General features: G+C 32.9%; 2 protein-coding genes across 4 annotated transcripts; one reads left to right on the top strand and one right to left on the bottom strand.

The window, feature by feature from the left end:
• The first annotated feature begins 300 nt into the window (after nt 1-300).
• On the top strand, nt 301-10,287 carry LOC140860324 (D-2-hydroxyglutarate dehydrogenase, mitochondrial). Of its 3 annotated transcripts, XM_073263285.1 has the most exons (15): nt 301-464; nt 912-1,285; nt 2,140-2,241; nt 2,911-2,958; nt 3,321-3,391; nt 4,736-4,854; nt 6,198-6,293; nt 6,387-6,496; nt 6,867-6,947; nt 8,313-8,413; nt 8,979-9,087; nt 9,257-9,362; nt 9,547-9,632; nt 9,710-9,835; nt 9,964-10,287. In XM_073263285.1, the coding sequence occupies exons 1-15, from the start codon at nt 356-358 to the stop codon at nt 10,072-10,074; spliced, it is 1,749 nt and encodes a 582-aa protein (XP_073119386.1). In that variant the 5' UTR covers nt 301-355; the 3' UTR covers nt 10,075-10,287. The 3 variants fall into 3 exon arrangements, 2 of the variants coding, with proteins under 2 accessions (XP_073119386.1, XP_073119387.1); XR_012143677.1 differs by lacking the exon at nt 9,964-10,287 and having other exon boundaries at nt 9,257-9,352; XM_073263286.1 differs by lacking the exon at nt 301-464 and having other exon boundaries at nt 1,074-1,285; nt 2,172-2,241.
• Nucleotides 10,288-10,709: 422 nt separating this feature from the next.
• LOC140866143 (peroxidase 72-like) lies at nt 10,710-12,334 on the bottom strand. Its single transcript, XM_073271049.1, has 4 exons — nt 12,092-12,334; nt 11,671-11,862; nt 11,404-11,569; nt 10,710-11,295 (listed from the first exon to the last, which is right to left on the bottom strand). Exons 1-4 carry the CDS (start codon nt 12,323-12,325, stop codon nt 10,883-10,885), a joined length of 1,005 nt encoding a protein of 334 aa, XP_073127150.1. The 5' UTR covers nt 12,326-12,334; the 3' UTR covers nt 10,710-10,882.
• Between the last annotated feature and the right edge of the window lie 5,429 nt (nt 12,335-17,763).

Raw genomic sequence — 17,763 nt, 5'->3', positions numbered from 1 at the left:
GCAATAATTTTATAATTATTACAAACTACTTTCAAATATTTTCACTATAAATGGTGCGTTAAATATTAACTTAAACCAAAAATCATTATTCATAATATTACAAAATCGTGGCGTTCATGATAATCAAAACATACAAATAAAATATTACAAAATCAAACCCCAAAAATAATATTTTAGAAAATTTGCCCACTTAACTATAGTATCTTATAAAAAAAATTATTAATTTTTAGGATAAAAATTAATATAATTTATTGATTAATACATAACAATCACGAATACGTGTGACGAAGCGCCGGGATATGGCTTATTAAATTGACCACTGAGCCTGTGAATTTCTTCACTGGAATTTTTGGCAATGGAGAAGTGGAGATCGAGTTATCGTTTGCTCAAGCACTCTTCAGGCAGCTTGTTCGATCGTCGAACGAACCGTAAATTCTTCAATTCGATTCATTCATCCTACTCAGGTGCCAAATTCTCACCTGGTATTTGTTGAATTCATGCAAGATTATTGCCTAGGGGACGGTGTTATTTTTTTTAATAATCCTGATTTTGCGTGTATGATGTACTGGAGAAAGTAAAAGCTGATTCTTTTTTACATTATTTTGATATAATAGCTTTAAACATGTCGAGTCGATTCACTGTTTTTTCCACCCATTCACAGTAAGTTTCATTTGGTTTTTGGGCGTCTGCGTTGTGTTTCTACTCAATTTTATTTCTGTAGTTAAAATGGTTTGCCTACATTTATAATCTGTGGGGTTGCCTAAGGTGATCGGCAGTTCAGATGGTTTCCCAATTCTCCCTGTGTAGGAACATTTTAAAACCAGTGTGTGCCATCATTAGCATGGTTTTTGAAAAAAAGGTATTTCAAATTGATTTTTGACATGCGAATTGCGGCTTGATTGAGATCGCAGGCCGTGTTAACAATTTGACTTGGACTAGCGCCTCTCACTTGTTCAAGCAAGATGCTTGCAATCACGAACAATGTTTATTGATGGGTTGCAGCACTTTCAGAGTTTCTGTTAACGGTGTTCCAATACATTTGCAAAGATCTAATGGTACTGGTTGCAGAATTGAAAATCGAGAGTTTTCTTCCAAGGCCTCGATGCCTCAAAGAAACAAGTCCTTTTCAGTTATTAATAGTGACGATATAAATTATTTCAAGAAGATTGTAGGGGATAAAGGTGTGGTTCAGGAAGAGGAGAAGTTGGATGAGGCAAACACGGATTGGATGCGGAAATACAAAGGCTCAAGTAAGCTTATGCTGCAACCTAAAAGCACAGAGGAGGTTGGTGTATTCTCTGATAGTTGTCATTCTTAAATTAAGTGTTTTTCCATATTACATCCAGTTCAAAACCTCCGAGCCTTGAATTTTTTGAGTTTTGCTGTAGCCTGCTGGATTATTTACATTATCTATTCAAACTTGCTTAGTGTTTTGTCTCTTTTCTAAAAGGGTGTTTCTGTAATTTGAATCCATGCTTTACGTTTCAAGATATGACAAAGAACTGATTCTTTTACATTATTTTTTCCCAAAATTTGAATTCATGTTAAATGTTTTCTTATCAAATTTCTCTTGTCGCAGTTAATGCCATGGTCCTCTTGCACCAAGATGCTATAAGAGAATTAAATTAGTGGAAGCTACAGCATGAATGATAATTCACAGTTAAATGCATGTAGTTTTATTTATGTGTTTGAGAAGCATGGATTCTTGATTAAATGTAAGGTTAGATCTTAGGAAGTCAGATGCTAGAGCCACCATGAGAGTACTTGGGTTTACTCACTGTCGATATACTTATACTGTCATAATAAATTCAGGGATGAATTGTGTTTTTCCGTCATTTTCTTTTTCTTGGCTGTGAACTATAGCATCATGATATTCTATTCCCCATTGAGGAGCAGGAACAACTCTTTAATTACAAGATGAAGTATTTTCTTCAGATTTTCTGAAGCTATATGAGCAATTCCTTGCGCTTTGATGAAGGATTCACTTTCTTATACACGTGTCTGATGAATTATTTTTATTTTTTCTGCCAGTTTATTTCTTGTAAATTTGCTTAATATTTATGTAGTCGGCAAAATTGACAACTTTTCTTGGGGATGTTCTCCTCTTGCAGTGATTGTTGTCGATCTTCCTCTGTATAGGTTTCTCAGATTCTTAAATACTGTAATTCTAGATGCTTGGCTGCTGTGCCCCAAGGCGGAAATACAGGACTAGTGGGAGGAAGTGTACCTGTTTTTGATGAGGTATCATGATCTTTTTTCTCCTTTTGATAATAAAACTGTTAGATATCCCAAATCGGTAGGATTAAGTCCTTGGTCGTTGTATATATGGACTTGGATAATTCCCTCCCCCTGGAGCTAGCTTGGGGCGAAGTTAGGCTCAAGTTCATAATCTTAGCAAAAACCATCAATGTGGACTGTTATCTTTCTTTGACCAGAGGAAGCTTGAGTCACTGTGAAAGAAGGAAATGAAACCAATTGCTGTTATGATTAAGATTATCAGGCCCAAAAGATGATGAGTGCTAGGAGAAAGATACTGACATGTAGCAGAAATGCTCCATACCTGATGCTTTCCACCCACCTTCTGTCATTGTATGTTGTAATTGTCACCGGCCAGCTGTTCTTTCTTCCATTCATATATTTTGAATGGATTCTAAAGAACCATCAATGTGGACTGTTAGCTGATCCATTCCACTCACCTTCTGCCATTGTACATTACGCTGTCTGAGTGATGATTAGTCACTGCAATTTTTTTGCTAATGTGTATTGGTGTGAAATTCTGTAATTAGCATTATTCATATGATCTAATGTCTTTAGTCAATTTTTTTATCATATGTGGATGTGAAGATTTGCTGTTAAATTATTTCTATGCTCTAACTACTTTCTTTGATTTTATTTCTTATTTATGCTCAGGTGATTATCAATGTCGGTTTCATGAATAATATCCTGTCCTTTGATAAGGTAATGTTGGTCATGGCTGAAGATATTCTTACTTCTGAAACTAAAAGAATCATCTAGTTTTTAATCAATAAATTTTTTGTGCCTATCACATCCCAAGATAAATAGGCATTCATGCTAAGCACTCTTGACGATTTGACAACAAAGTTCTTAGTTCTTACAAATTTAATGATCCCATGGATTAGTTTATTCTTCGTGTAGTCGATCGTCTCATCGTTGCCCAATCTTTTGTTTGGGAAACTTTAATGAGTGCCCCTTCTTCTTGAAATGATAAAATATAAAGAAACTCTGGCCACTTTCATAGCATGCATTTGTATCCAGTGAATCACTTATGAAGTTTTGACTTGGTTTTATTAATGCTGAAGGCCAGTGGTATATTGGTTTGTGAAGCAGGATGCATACTGGAAAACTTGATATCTTTTCTGGATAATCAAGGGTACTTTTCTGTTCTTTGTCGAGCTTCTCATTATCTGTTTCATACATCATGTTAATAAAATAACAATTAGTTAATAACCTATACCTTATAATTCCTTGATACTGATTCTTCAACTCTGAAGCACTAGTATTCTCGCACACTCTTGAAATACTACAAAAAAACGTTCTTAGACTTATTTGAATTATGTCAAGATTTTAAGCTGTAAAAGATTTGTATCTTTATCATTTACATATCAAATTTTCATACATGGCATCAACGCTTTAGGGCGTTGATGAGAGAAAAATACGGAGATGACCATAGATTGCCGCACCGTCACCGTTAAATTTCTGCATTGGCCACCAAAAAAAATTCGTGTTTCCAGATTTATGTTTTGTAAATCATCTAGCCTTCAACTAGTATTTTCCAAAAAAAAGATCAAAGAAACTGTGTAGGAAATGCAGTAACAGGCTTGAAATCATCATTAGATAGCGACGCTCCATTTAAAAATTGAGGTGGTGTTGTTATTACCATGCGATACTGCAGTTCCGGATCGAGGAGAACATAACCTCAATTCAGATCTCAAGTTCTCACTGCTGCGCAAATTGGTGATAGAAACTTTAAAAAGTTGTCTCCGAAGAGGACATGCTATTTAAAGGTTGTGGGCCATTGTAACCTTGAGGGAAAGAAAAGAAAAAGTTGATTACAGTTAATTAAGCATCTACTCGTGAGTCATGTGGTTGTATTGTCTAATCAATGGTTGATAGTTGACACGTCAATTTTGTCTTTTGAAAAACCTCAGTTTTTTGGTGGGAGAGTTGGAAGTAAATTTGACCACTTTAGGTCTTTTTTTAACTCCAATTTCAACTTCTCCTTTCTCCAGTCTTTTCATACCCCAAATTTTTGATCCTCATATGCATCTCAACATACAAGATGAGCAATACTAAGTTGCGACATGTGGTATATAATAGTTACTATCAAAGAGAGGAGCAATATATGATGCTGATTCGTAGTGGAAGATTAACTAACATGCGATGAGTATCACAAAGGACTAATCTCTTATGGAGAGTGTTGTCTTTTTCATTACTGAGCAGCATGGAGCACTGGTTAATGTTTTAAAGCCTATTACTGAAAAAAGATGTGCCTAGAATTTCAGTGTTCTTGTCCGGAAATAGTGTAGAAGTTATGTAGCTTCTTGTGTGGCCTGTTCTTACTGGAGAAATAGAGAATAAACGAAGCATATATATTTCTTTCCAAGTTCCTGGAAAACATGTCGAACTCATGCATCTAAATCCACACATTGTTATTTTTTCAAATAACTACTTGATTTGTATTTCTAGTTTCCTATAAATTATGTTATTGTTTCAGATTTATTATGCCACTGGATTTAGGTGCCAAAGGAAGCTGCCAAATTGGTGGGAATATTGCAACTAATGCTGGAGGATTACGACTTATCCGTTTTGGTTCACTTCATGGAAGTGTGCTTGGTGAGTTTTTCCCATCTTTTTTGTCAATATCTCGCGATCAGTCTGAATATTGTTTCGTGGATTGGTGGTAATTTCGATAACCCTAAACTGTAGAATCTTCTAAGATAAAGTATGTGTTGGATCCACTTATGTTTCTTTAAATCAAAATTGGTCATCTTTTTTGTGATCAACTTTAGTAGCTTTTATTTACAAAAAACAAAATTCTGATATTAGGGACGATGTTTCCAAATTAATTTTTCTATGATCCAATTTGTGGCAATTACTCGATTTAAATAGATTTACTCAAAGTAATTAATTATAAACTCAATGGACTTGATGTGGATTTTTTGAATTTGACAGGAGATTGACTTGGACTTATTCAATGTAAACCGCATTTAACCTCATTAGATTTTTTCAGAAATTGGAATTTATGATTTACTCGTTATGCCTTTAAATGTTTAAAGATTTCCTTCTCTACTCACTCTCCTCGCTTGTCACTGGGTTGCAGTCCCTAATGAAGATATCTTTTTAAAGAAAAGGATAACATTGTCAAAGTAACTACGAATTTAAATGGAAAGGGATGCCCTCTGGAACTTGATTTAGAATTGAGCAAAACCTAGCCGGAACATGAACTTATGATGAGTAACTTTGAATGGGATCCCCTTTGGTTGGTTCACCAGTGGTGAATATTTATCGAGTAAAGGCATTTTCGGGTGTTCCAGAAAAAAATTCTGGGCCTCTCATAGGTCAGAGGTGGATGAACTATTGGTTATTGTTTTTTCTCTTCTCGTTTCTTTCTTACGTTTTCATTTTTTCTTTTAAATTTAACCTATTGAATGAATATTATTGCTAAGATCGTAGATGAGTCCTGTGAGCTGGACTTCACATTGGCTATGTTATTGTTAGCCCATTGCCGGTTATTATTATTTTATTTTTCAACTTCTTCATTTGACTATGTATTTTGGGCCCACTTCAACTATCTTAGCCTCATGTCCAACAATGTCATCACAGGAGCTGAGGACATCAATCCCTTGTTATATATCCAAAGCCTATCAAATCATATAATCTTTTTGTCGCATGTATTTATCGATAAACTTTATAATTTATATGTATAGCCCGCTCAATCCTCATCCATTTTGTCTAATTTATTCATTATAAAGCTGTCAATTTCCCGGGAATCCTCACTTATGATTTAAGCCTAAGATTGAAATATGGGAAACCAACTGCCTTGCATCAAAGAAAATTGGTTGAGTACCACCTTAATTTTGTTGTCTTCTTTTTGGCCATCTTTTGTAGACTTGCTATTTTCTCAACTTTTTGGATTGTGCTCAAAACGGCTTCTAACTAAGTGCTTGAATTTACAGGCCTTGAAGCTGTTTTAGCAAGTGGTACTGTGCTCGATATGCTTGGGACCTTACGCAAAGACAACACTGGCTATGACTTGAAGCATTTATTCATCGGTGCATGCACTCTAAAAATAGTTGGTTTTTTATGTTATTTTCACATGTATGAACTATTTCACATTAACTGTGGCTACTACTTATCTTTCATAGGATGTGAGGGGACTTTGGGAATTGTAACAAAAGTTTCTATACTTACCCCACCAAAGTTGTCATCAGTAAATGTTGCATTCCTTGCTTGCAAAGATTATGCTAGCTGCCTGGTAAATTTTGTTCTCGTGAACCTTATTCATTTGAGATCTCTAAATTTCCATAAACCTGATAGAAATTTCATTGCATACTTGTTTTCTTCACTTATAGCATGTATGATGTAACTCTTGAACCTTTTCCTTTTACTCAATGATTTGTAATGTGAGATATATGCTCTAATTGTTATGTGAATCTCTGAATTTACTTTATCTTTGTTCATTCTCAATCAACCTTTTTATCCACACAATATCCACTTTTAGATGATTGGTTTCTGAGAATTAGTTTTTGTTAACATGAAGACACTTGAGCAAATTCTTATTGGTGATGATATTGCATATAGTTTGCTTCACGCTGAATGGTTTGGTTATTTTCTGTACCTGTCAGATCCTTTTGTCGGAAGCCAAGAGGAAGCTTGGGGAAATTCTTTCTGCATTTGAATTTTTGGATATAAATGCTATGAATCTGGTGAGGCTCCTTTTATTTTTTCATATACAAATATATTTACAAGTTACATTTGGAATATTATGTATCTTATTGTCAGAATTTACTTATCATCTTAACATTCGCCGGCTTTGATCTTGATTGATTGGATTATCTTTTCATCCTTAACATAGATCTTTTTGAATGGACGAAAGTAGGTTTCAGTTTCTTAGAAGCCCTATGTTGATCAACTGGTTCTTTTCCCCTCTATCGTGTCTTCTCATACATTATGAAAAGCATGTAACACAATCCATACTGGAAAACCAACTTATTACCGCATGAGACAACATGCTTGAAGAAACCATAATTACTGCATGAATGAGTTAGATCGTGACTGGTCCATAAGAAGAGTCTATTTTTAGGGAAAGACTGGCTTATCTTCATGGCCGTTGCTAGCAACTAATCCATGAATGAGTTAGATCGTGACTGGTCCATAAGAAGAGTCTATTTTTAGGGGAAGACTGGCTTATCTTCATGGCCGTTCGACATGGATTAGTTGCTAGCCATTTTTAAGCTTATTAAAGTTATTGTTAGTGGTGAATTTAAACATTCTTTAGGTGAACATTTTTTTGCACAAGTGACATGCAGTTGGTGCACATAAGATAAAGTTAAGCATACAGCTTTAATTGATTAAAGATTTAAGTTTGTTAGTGTCTGTCCAAACTTAAAGCATGGGATATTTAATACTTCACTCAAGGGGTGTTGGAAAGTAGAGCATTCTTATTTGGAGGATGTCACTTTGAGCTAGTTTAACTTAACCAAGATCTTAATTATGTTAATATTTTTTATTCGATTTCTTTCATTGTGGATTTTGGTGTTAATAATAGGTTTAGGTTTCTCAAGCTATTAAAAGACCTTTATTTTTATCATTTACGTGAAGAAACAAATTGATGATGGGCATGCCTCCTATGCTATACTAATTTATCCAAATGGTATCAGATCCAAGAAGCTCATGAGAAGAAAACAATGCGAAACCTTAGAGGTTCTCAATAATCCTATGTGTCTTCATAACCGTACCCCTCCATTTTGTCTTATTATACGAGTAAAGTAAATTATAACATCGATCCCTAATAAAAATGACATGAAATAAAAAATCACCAGTTTTTACAAATATGATGCCTATATCGATATATCATCTATGTATCAAAACAAATCAATAATCCAAACTTCTATGTTCTAATCAAGAATAACTCAATATGTACAATTTCCCTTTAGTCTATAGTTTTTGATGATGTTTGTATGTTTTGCTTGGTGTCATTGTTCTATTCCTTGCTGCCAAGAAATTTGTTGTTTCGAAAGTAGTGGCAGTTCCTTATGTTGCATAGCTTACACTGGGGCTTTTGCTGACAGGTATTGAAACATTTAGATGGCCTTCGTGACCCATTGCCTTCCTCAGTTCACAACTTCTATATTCTGATTGAAACCACAGGCAGCATGGAATCTCATGACAAGTAACTTCTCTATGCTTTAACATAACAATCTTTCTTGTTTTGACATATATAATTTTTTTAATAAAAATCAAATCTTGATTACCATAGACGGGCACTTGTAACTAGTACTGATTTCATTTTTCAATTTTGCAAATTTCCTCATAGGTAGATATTATTGTGGTCAGTGTTTCATGTGAATAGTAACCAATATTTTTTTTTAATTGTATGTTGGATTTTAACAATATTTTAGAATCTTATGAGTGTAGCAAAAGTAGTGAAGACAACTGTGAAACAACAAAGTATTCATGTGATTAGGCCAGTTAGATTACAATCCATAACTTATTGTGTAGATGAATTATATCAAGAAAATATCGTGGAAACTCTTCTAGAACAGCCAACTCGAATCACATCGAAGATATACTATAGTCTTATAAGTTAATGCAAAAGATAGTGAAGCTAATTGTCAGCTTTTAAGATAACACCGTCATATGCTTGTGCCACTTCGTATTGTGAAACTACTCTGTTTTTTCTTTTTGTTTATGAACTGCTCTTTCTTGTATTTGTACCATTTGCCCTGGATGATCAGAGAGAAGCTAGAAGCATTCCTTCTTCATTCCATGGAAAGTGAATTGATAACAGATGGCGCTCTAGCACAAGATATAAATCAAGCATCATCGTTTTGGGCTATTCGCGAGGTAGTTATTTTCCTTTCCCTTTTGTGGTGCCACTGAATTAGGCCTAATGTCTGAACTAAATATATAGCTGTAGTTCCATTTAAAGTCAGTAGGATTGGTTGAAAAAGAGTACCAAATAACCATATTATTTCTTTTCTTAAAGAATATTCATATGAAATCCTTTATACAGGGAGTACCCGAAGCTTTGATGAAGGCTGGGGCTGTATATAAATATGATTTGTCTCTGCCTCCTGAAAAGATGTATGCACTTGTTGAGGAAATGCGGGTGTGTCTTGGTAATTAAATGATCTCAAAACATTCAGAATTTTCATGCATTTCTTGCTCCTCCCTTGGCAAACTGGACCGAGATTTCGTTTTTTGATGATGATCACAAGAAGCACACTATCGTAGCAGCTGTCAATTGGAGAATCTTAAAATCATCTCTGCGCATTCACTAAATTGTCTGTTCTAATTTTCCAGGTTCTGCAGCAAATGTTGTAGCTTATGGCCACCTCGGGGATGGCAACTTACATCTTAATATTTCAACAGAACAATACAGCGACAGCGTAATAACCTTTTCCCTGGTACACTTACCATTTGAAATAACTTGTTTTAATGGGCAACTGCATTTATTACATTACAGATACTATCAAAAATCGAACCCTTTGTGTATGAATGGACATCTAAGCACCATGGTAGCATAAGTGCGGAACATGGCCTTGGATTGATGAAAGCAAATAAAATTCATTACAGCAAGTCTGGTGAAACTGTAAGCATAATTCTCCTCCTCGTTCGTTGTGTTGGTTCATGGTTAATGGTCTCCTTATGGCGAGTTTTAAACTTGTCTGCTCAAGTTTTAGCCCCTTGTGATACTTGAAATGAATTATACATCTGCAGGTCCAACTAATGTGTGCCATCAAGAAACTACTTGATCCGAACGGGATACTTAACCCATACAAAGTTCTTCCGGAATCCGTTGTATATACCAAAGTTGAGGTTGCGAGCTAAATGACCAATATTTGGCATTGTTTTGGACTTTGATTTGGTATGTTGTAGTTCAGCCTTTGCCTGTAAAAGATATTATCTTGACTAATGGAAAATGGACATGCTGATGAAAATTAGGCATGAAAAACCGGTCGTCATGCAATAAAGGCTTGATATCGAGTTGATAAATTGGCGAGGTTGTATTTAGATTGATGGATTTTAGACAATGAAGATTGGTTGCAATTTCAACAATAATTGCGTGAATTTCAAATAGATTAAAGATAGGTATAATTTGAATCCATATGCTAAATCCATATTCAAATCAAATCACTCTCTTCAAATCATAGCGCAACATGAATGAATTTCTTAGATCCCCCTTTAAATCAAATTTATGTATCAATCGAAGAGCAATATATCTGAATGAATTTCGTATATCTAAGAGCTATTTATACCAACTTATATTTTTGAAATATTATATTTAAGTACTTATGACTAACAGGCCAACAGCACACACAATTTGTAATCAACCTCTCTATCCTAAAACATAAATATATATATATATATATATATATATATATATAAATATATATATATATATATATATATTGTGAGGAGGTACTAAGAAGTAAGAAACATATAAATCCATTGCATAAATAAGATTCTCATCCCATACAACGAAGTTCTTATATATTTAGCAATACAAAATATTTATATCATCTGACTTTACATCCAAAGGACGAACACCAAGAATACATAATACATAAAAGAGAATAGAAATACATGAATGCATTATTATTGCTTCATACAAACATAGTGCATGTACGTAGGCATTTCAACTGTTAATCTTTCTGCAGTTCTTCCTGATTTCTCCTCTGGGACCTGTCAATGGGAGTATATTTCCCATCTTCACCATGGACTTGGCAAATTGTTCCAAGAAAAGCTCGTTATTCGCGGCATATATTTTCACCAACTCTAATGAGACTTGATTCTTGGTAACCAATATTTGATCAGAACTCAGAAGCCCCTTGTAACTCAATAAGTTCTTGAAGTAGCTGTTGTCAAATTTTGTTGGGGTGACGAAATCTAAAGAGAATAGATTCTGATCGCCACCAGAACGCGGGCAAGTGGCACGTAACTGGGATGCATACGATTCATCTAAAGTGAAATCAGGTTGTGATTTTCCATTTTGGTTATAGAGCCTTTGCCTGAAGCTGACACATCTTGATTTTCCAATGGTATGGCTTCCTATAGAGAAAAGGAGTTATCAATATATGGAAGGCTATAATTAGGTGAGACTTCCTAACAATGTTGAGGCATGCAATATTGAAACAAAGGGAAAAGGTCGACATTTACCAGATAATGCCACAAGATCAACAATATCAAGGCCTTTTAGCTTAAACTTAGTGAGAATGGTTTGAAATGTATTGTTAGGAGCTGGAATGTTGCTATTTGAGCCACTCAAACTGGCACCCAAAGAGTCCCTTCTTCCCAATGGAACCTCCCACCTCGGTCCACCAGCCTGCGCAAACGACATGTAGTCATTATAGATACATGCACATTCGATTATAAATTCGTGTAATCATATTTGGAACATTTGTTTTTTAATGATCTTGTACTCACAAGAACTGTCGAATCCCTCGCGGCAAGAGCCATGATATCAGCACAAGAAACTGTGTTGGGACATTCTTGCTCAAGCGCTGATTTAATCTCATCAATGACTTCAAATCCGCGGACCGAATTCCTGTTAGGATTCGACCCCTTCTCACTGATTATGCTTCCACTGCTGTCCAGAAGTATCGATGCATCGCACCCCTACATAGAATCAATAACAAAATATAGGATTATATTCAATAAATCACAAGGTTTGCTCCTACTTGGACAGCAATTGCCAAGTCAAATGAAGTATATTTTAGCATCAGACACCAATTCATTTTAATTTTAAAACATAGTTGGTATAAAAAAAACATTAGTGTACCATGAAAAATTCTAATAAAAAGCCATGCATGGCTATGATGTACTGATGTTAAGTATAGTAACAAACCTTAACGAAGCAGTCATGAAAATGAAGCCTTAGAAGCGATGCAGCCATACGAGCTTCTTGAGCGACGGCTCTTGAAACGATAGAATAAACGATTTGCGGGGCACGTGGGCATGATCGATCATAGAACTGTGGATAGAGATAGCCTCCATAGGTTTTAATGGAGAAGCCGAAAGGTGCAAGAACGAGTAGAGTGAGAGATAACACTAGCAAGTTGATCATAATGGACTTGGCCATTTATGTTAATTTGCTGCAGTACTGATATAAGATGTATTTGATGAAACTTTTAGTTACAAATGGTGAGTATTTATAGAATGTGGGGTTCGAATCATATTGAGAGGAAGAATGAGGTGCGTGGAGTTGGTGGGATTTTAGGAAGAAAATATTGTAGAAATAAGTACATGCATGGATTAAATTTTAAGTTATTTTTAAGTTGAGAACAAACGATCGATCGTCTCCATCTCCCGGAAAGTAAGCTTTTTTGGTTGAAAGTATATATGTGCATAGACAAAATGGACAACTGGATATATAGAAGTTGGATTAGAAGCACCTGCTTCCTTATACTCTGTATAGTAAGCTTTGACTCAACTAGCATATATATATTTCGAAAGTATATGTTATGTGTACGTATTGATTATTAGAATACATTATGCAAATATATATATATATATATCGATTATATCTAAATTTGAGGTATATTCAATACATAGTTGACAATCCATCATTATTAGCTCTTTCATAAAATATTTAATATAGAACGTTGAGACATTTATATTGGCTATATATTGTGGTACAATCACTATATAATAACAAGATGACCGGTATTATAGTACATGCTCATCGTCTAAAAAAACAATAAATAATGCAATAAAACAATATAAGATTTTAAAATAAGAAAAAAAATCTACCTTTAATTATTATTCCAATTAAATATAAAAAAAATCTATGCATTTCAACCTTTTTATTTTTTATACAGAATTACTTGATACCAAAAAAAAGAAAAAGAAAAAAAGAAAAGAGACATACAAAAAAAAAAAACTAATTTATGTAGTGAACATGAAGTATGCCTTTAATATGTTATTCTTCAACTACAATTTCATTTATTCTTATGTTGGCATCATGCCCCTAATTGCTCTATGTGACCATTTCGTCCAATTCGATTAATCGAAAAAAGGTCTCATTAAGTGTATTACTAAAGTTATTGACACACACACACACACATATCCTTTTTCGCAATCTAAATAAAAGTATATTTTCTGTAGCTTTAATTTTCAACAAATTTGTAAATCATCTACGAATTAATTAATTAATTTCCAATATGGTATATGGTGAAGTAGTTGCATATTGGAATTGACCGCCGAAAGGGTGGCAAGATTAGGCAATATTAGGTCAATCTTTAAGAGATGATAAATCATGTGAAGAGTAGGAGAACTACTCTGATTTTGGCAAAAAGGTTATTCTTTTTTACTTGATCTCTAATCTCTTAACTTATATGATAACACATGCATATTATTTCATGTTTTTTGCTCTTTTAATATGATTTTTTTCATGGTTTTTTCATTGACAGGCAAACAATGAAATCTAAGTAATCCATAGAGCAAACTTTGCCAATCGTCAATTGCAATATCACAAAACAATAGTTAGAGACACCTGGAATCTAAATTGAGAATGAGAGAGTTTGGTCCATTCAAAAGGTCTTGTTGTCTTGGCCCAATGTGGACATAGACACATAGTTGAACTTCCGTGTACTTAATAAAGGACCCCATAATCTAAATTAAGAATCTAAGATTAAGTCCAATTTTATTTCTCAAATAATTAAATTGGGCTATAAAATAAACTATCAATATTAAATTTCTTGTCATGATATTAATTTTAAGGCGAATTTCCAATTTTCCAGAAGTACCATTCAACTTAGTAAAAGGAAAAAAAAATGGCTTCTAGAATTTTGATGGTACGTTATGGAATTATAATTAATTTTTCAATTTAATTTCGTGATTCACTGCTTATTATAATTTCTTATTTTATGTTTTTCAAGTATCAAATGCACATGAATTCGCATCATGTACCACAAATTATTATTATTATTATTATTATTATTATTATTATTATTATTATTATTATTATTATTATTATTATTATTATTATTATTATATAAATAGGTTTACAACAATATTTCTAAAAGCTGTACGATAATATATTAATAATCACACTTAAATGTTTTATTTGATATTTTTTTATATCAAAAATATTATGATGCGGTACAACTAAAAGATTTTTTTCACCTTTCATGAAAAAAAAAAAGTTTTACCTCTAAAAATTTGTGTTCATGTGGTCACTGTCTTATGTATATATATATATGCTTGTAATATTCCATCCGTCTCAATTATATAGTCTATGTTTTTTTTTTTTTTGTCCCAAATATATAGTTATATATCATATTTAGTAATATTTTTTACCCTCATTTACTAATATACCCCTATTAACTACACCTTGAAAATTGTGTTATCATTTTTTAATACATTAAATAGGGGATAAAATAGGAAGTTTGTATAAAATTTACTTTCCCAATAATTTTTTCTTAATCTGTGTGAAAAAAAAATAGAACTATGTATTTGAGACGAATGAAGTATAATATAACGCGTATACGTGACGTGCTAGTTAACCATAAATGCGAGTGATATCGTGGCATACAACTAAGGCCTAAGGGGAAGAAAACAGGTATGTTATTTTCGAAATTAAATGAATTTTGATATAAGATACATTTTCTGGAAAGCTATTTTAAAGACATTTTCTCAATTGCCAGTTTACTACGGAATTGAAAGTCACTATCTAATTCCATTTCATGAGGTTGATGATCATTCAGTTTTTAAAGTTCGGTTGTGGTGTCTTCGACCACAACCACAACAATTTTGAAAGCGATATTAGTAATTTGCAATACCATGTCATGATTTTACCAATTAATATCATATAAGTATTTTGCACGTTAATACTTTGATGAAAATAAATGAAAAATAAAAAATAAAATTCAAAGTTAATGTACTGAACCAAACTTTAAAAATTTATTGAACCAATACTCAAAATAAGAAAAGTTAATGAACCCAAAAAAATTATTTTCGAGGCTAGACAAGAGCCTACTCACAGCATCCCAATTCTGAATCTTTAAATTATTCGAATGTGCGTAAAAGGCTTTAAAATATAAAAAAAAGAATCAATTAAATTTCAAGTCTAGAGTTGATCTTTTGTGATAAGGTCTCACAAATTTTTATACGTGAGATTAGTCAAACCTACTCATATTTACAATAAAAGATTTATACTTTTAGCATAGAAAATAATATAATATCATGTAGGTGATCCAATTAAATATACATCTCACAAAATAAAAAAAAATAAAAAATTCACCACCTAGTCACCAACGTCAAAATTTACTGATATCCATCCATCCATCCAATCCAATCATATATCTATAGAAATGTAAGTTTTACTGCCTAAACATTGATATTATAAATAGAAAATAATATTAGTTATCGTGACGGAATATGAAAAAAACATTAAATGATTAAGAATGAATGATACCCAAAAAAATGAATGCATTTCTAACATAAATTGTCACGTAATATTTTTTTAAAAAATAATTATATTTGAATGTATAAATTCAAATTTTTGCTTCATTTAATTTGACGGTGATCGAAGTTAGAGGTGTCAAAATAGGTTAATGGAGCATGCCGACCCACAATTAATCCATTGCAATCCACTCTTAGAAGGGCGGGATGTCCTTATTTTTAGGTGAATTTAAAAAATACCAACTCAACCCATCTATTTAATTAGGTGTCGGAGAAGCCATCACAATGAACTTATGAACTTACATGGCGGGACGGACCAACCCGATATTCCTAGCTTATTTTGATATATCTAATCGAATAAATCTACATTAAAATAATAGTTTAATTGATCAGATTGGTCAATCGAACAGTCAAATCAAAACACTGTTATATTATATAAAATAATAATATATTATAATAAATAATATATTTTAAATTCTAAAAATCTTAAATGTATATATAAATAATAAAGAAATATTCACCAAAATTTAAAATCTAAACAATAGCATACATATAATCAAAATAACAAATATAATTTTGGTTAAAAATATCAAATATAATTAATTATATATATATATATTTTCAAAAACAAAAATAAATCAAACAAGCTCTAATACTAAAAAAATAATATTTTTTACAAATCCAATAATAATATATATAACCAAAATAAAATATTAAATATAAGTAATAATAAATTCTAATTTTTTTTTTTAAAAAAAGATGACAATTGAAATGGTTTGATTGATTCTTGACTGGTTCGACCGTTAAAAAAAAAGTTTTTGGGTGTTAATTGAAAGTCTGAAACCAGGTCCATGATCGGTTTTCGATCGATCCGACTAGTCCAATCGAGTTATAAAATCAATGAAATGAATTAGAATTACCGTACACGCCTGACTTGTCAAGCTAAGTGAAGACATGATTTCCCAGCAGCCAACGAAATATGCATGGGCCTACACAAGACATCGAAAATTCGGGGAGATCTTAAATATGCTACAACGTGTCATTCCAAACGAATGATAGAGAAGAGATCCTTTTAAGTGTGTGTGTGTGTGTTATACGGAGAGAAGCATAGAATCTCGCATAGAATCTCCCGATATTTTGTGCCCATAAATAGAGACGTGAATAAGCCTACATTAATATTCAAAATCAAACCGAATTAATATGGGGTTCATGAAGGGACTTGTATTTCTTGGCCTTTTAATTGCCACATTTCTTCTCATTTCCTCCGAGGTAGGCGCTGCTAGGAAATTGGCTGACACTTCCGTTACCAAGGATTCAGGTAAGAATATTATCGAAGTATATATTTGACAACTTGCACACCCTCTGATATATATAAACATTTCGACACACTTCGTCATTAAATTATTTTTTTGGTAGGCTCCATATCCTCGAATCAAACTTAAAACAATGGCATCTATTTTTTTTAATTATTATTTTCAATTGAAATTGTTGCTTTGAAGTTTCATGACCATAAGCCAAAAATTTTAATATGTTTTGGAATAGAAAATTTTGAGTAATGGAAGAATTATTTGAGACTATATATATGTTTTGTAATAGAAAAAATTGAGTTTGATTGTGGGTATTTTTATTGAGAAAAAATAAGGAATTTTGTTTTTTTTTTGTTTTCAAAATTAATTCATCCTGGTCAGCAGACTCTACATAATTATTATAATTTTATTTCAAAAATTCGGAGGACCAATCCGGAAGTTTGGAATAAAATATGAACAAAAAAAACATGTCAAATTCTATGCTCACAACTAATATACATTTGTTGTTCTTACGACAAATTGGAGGTGGGATTGGACCTGGCTGTAATTTTTACTGCTGTCGGAGACCCTTTTACGGTTATTGCTGCTGCGCTGATCCCAATGCCGGTCAAGAAGGTCGGCATGCCAAGCCTTGAAATCGATATGTATAAGAAGACTCGGAACAAGATACGATTAATTCCAGGTTCCGGTTCGGGCAGAAAAATTAATGTTGCTCAACTTTCTGTAATATATAATCGAGCCTACGCTCATCTGTGGATGAACACAAATGGATGATACATACATAGTGAATAGTTATTGTGAATCTAAA

This window comes from Henckelia pumila, chromosome 4 (assembly GCF_033568475.1).
Source record: "Henckelia pumila isolate YLH828 chromosome 4, ASM3356847v2, whole genome shotgun sequence".
In the NCBI taxonomy this organism is placed as follows: Eukaryota; Viridiplantae; Streptophyta; class Magnoliopsida; order Lamiales; family Gesneriaceae; genus Henckelia; species Henckelia pumila.
This window is presented reverse-complemented; position numbering and strand designations above follow the sequence as displayed.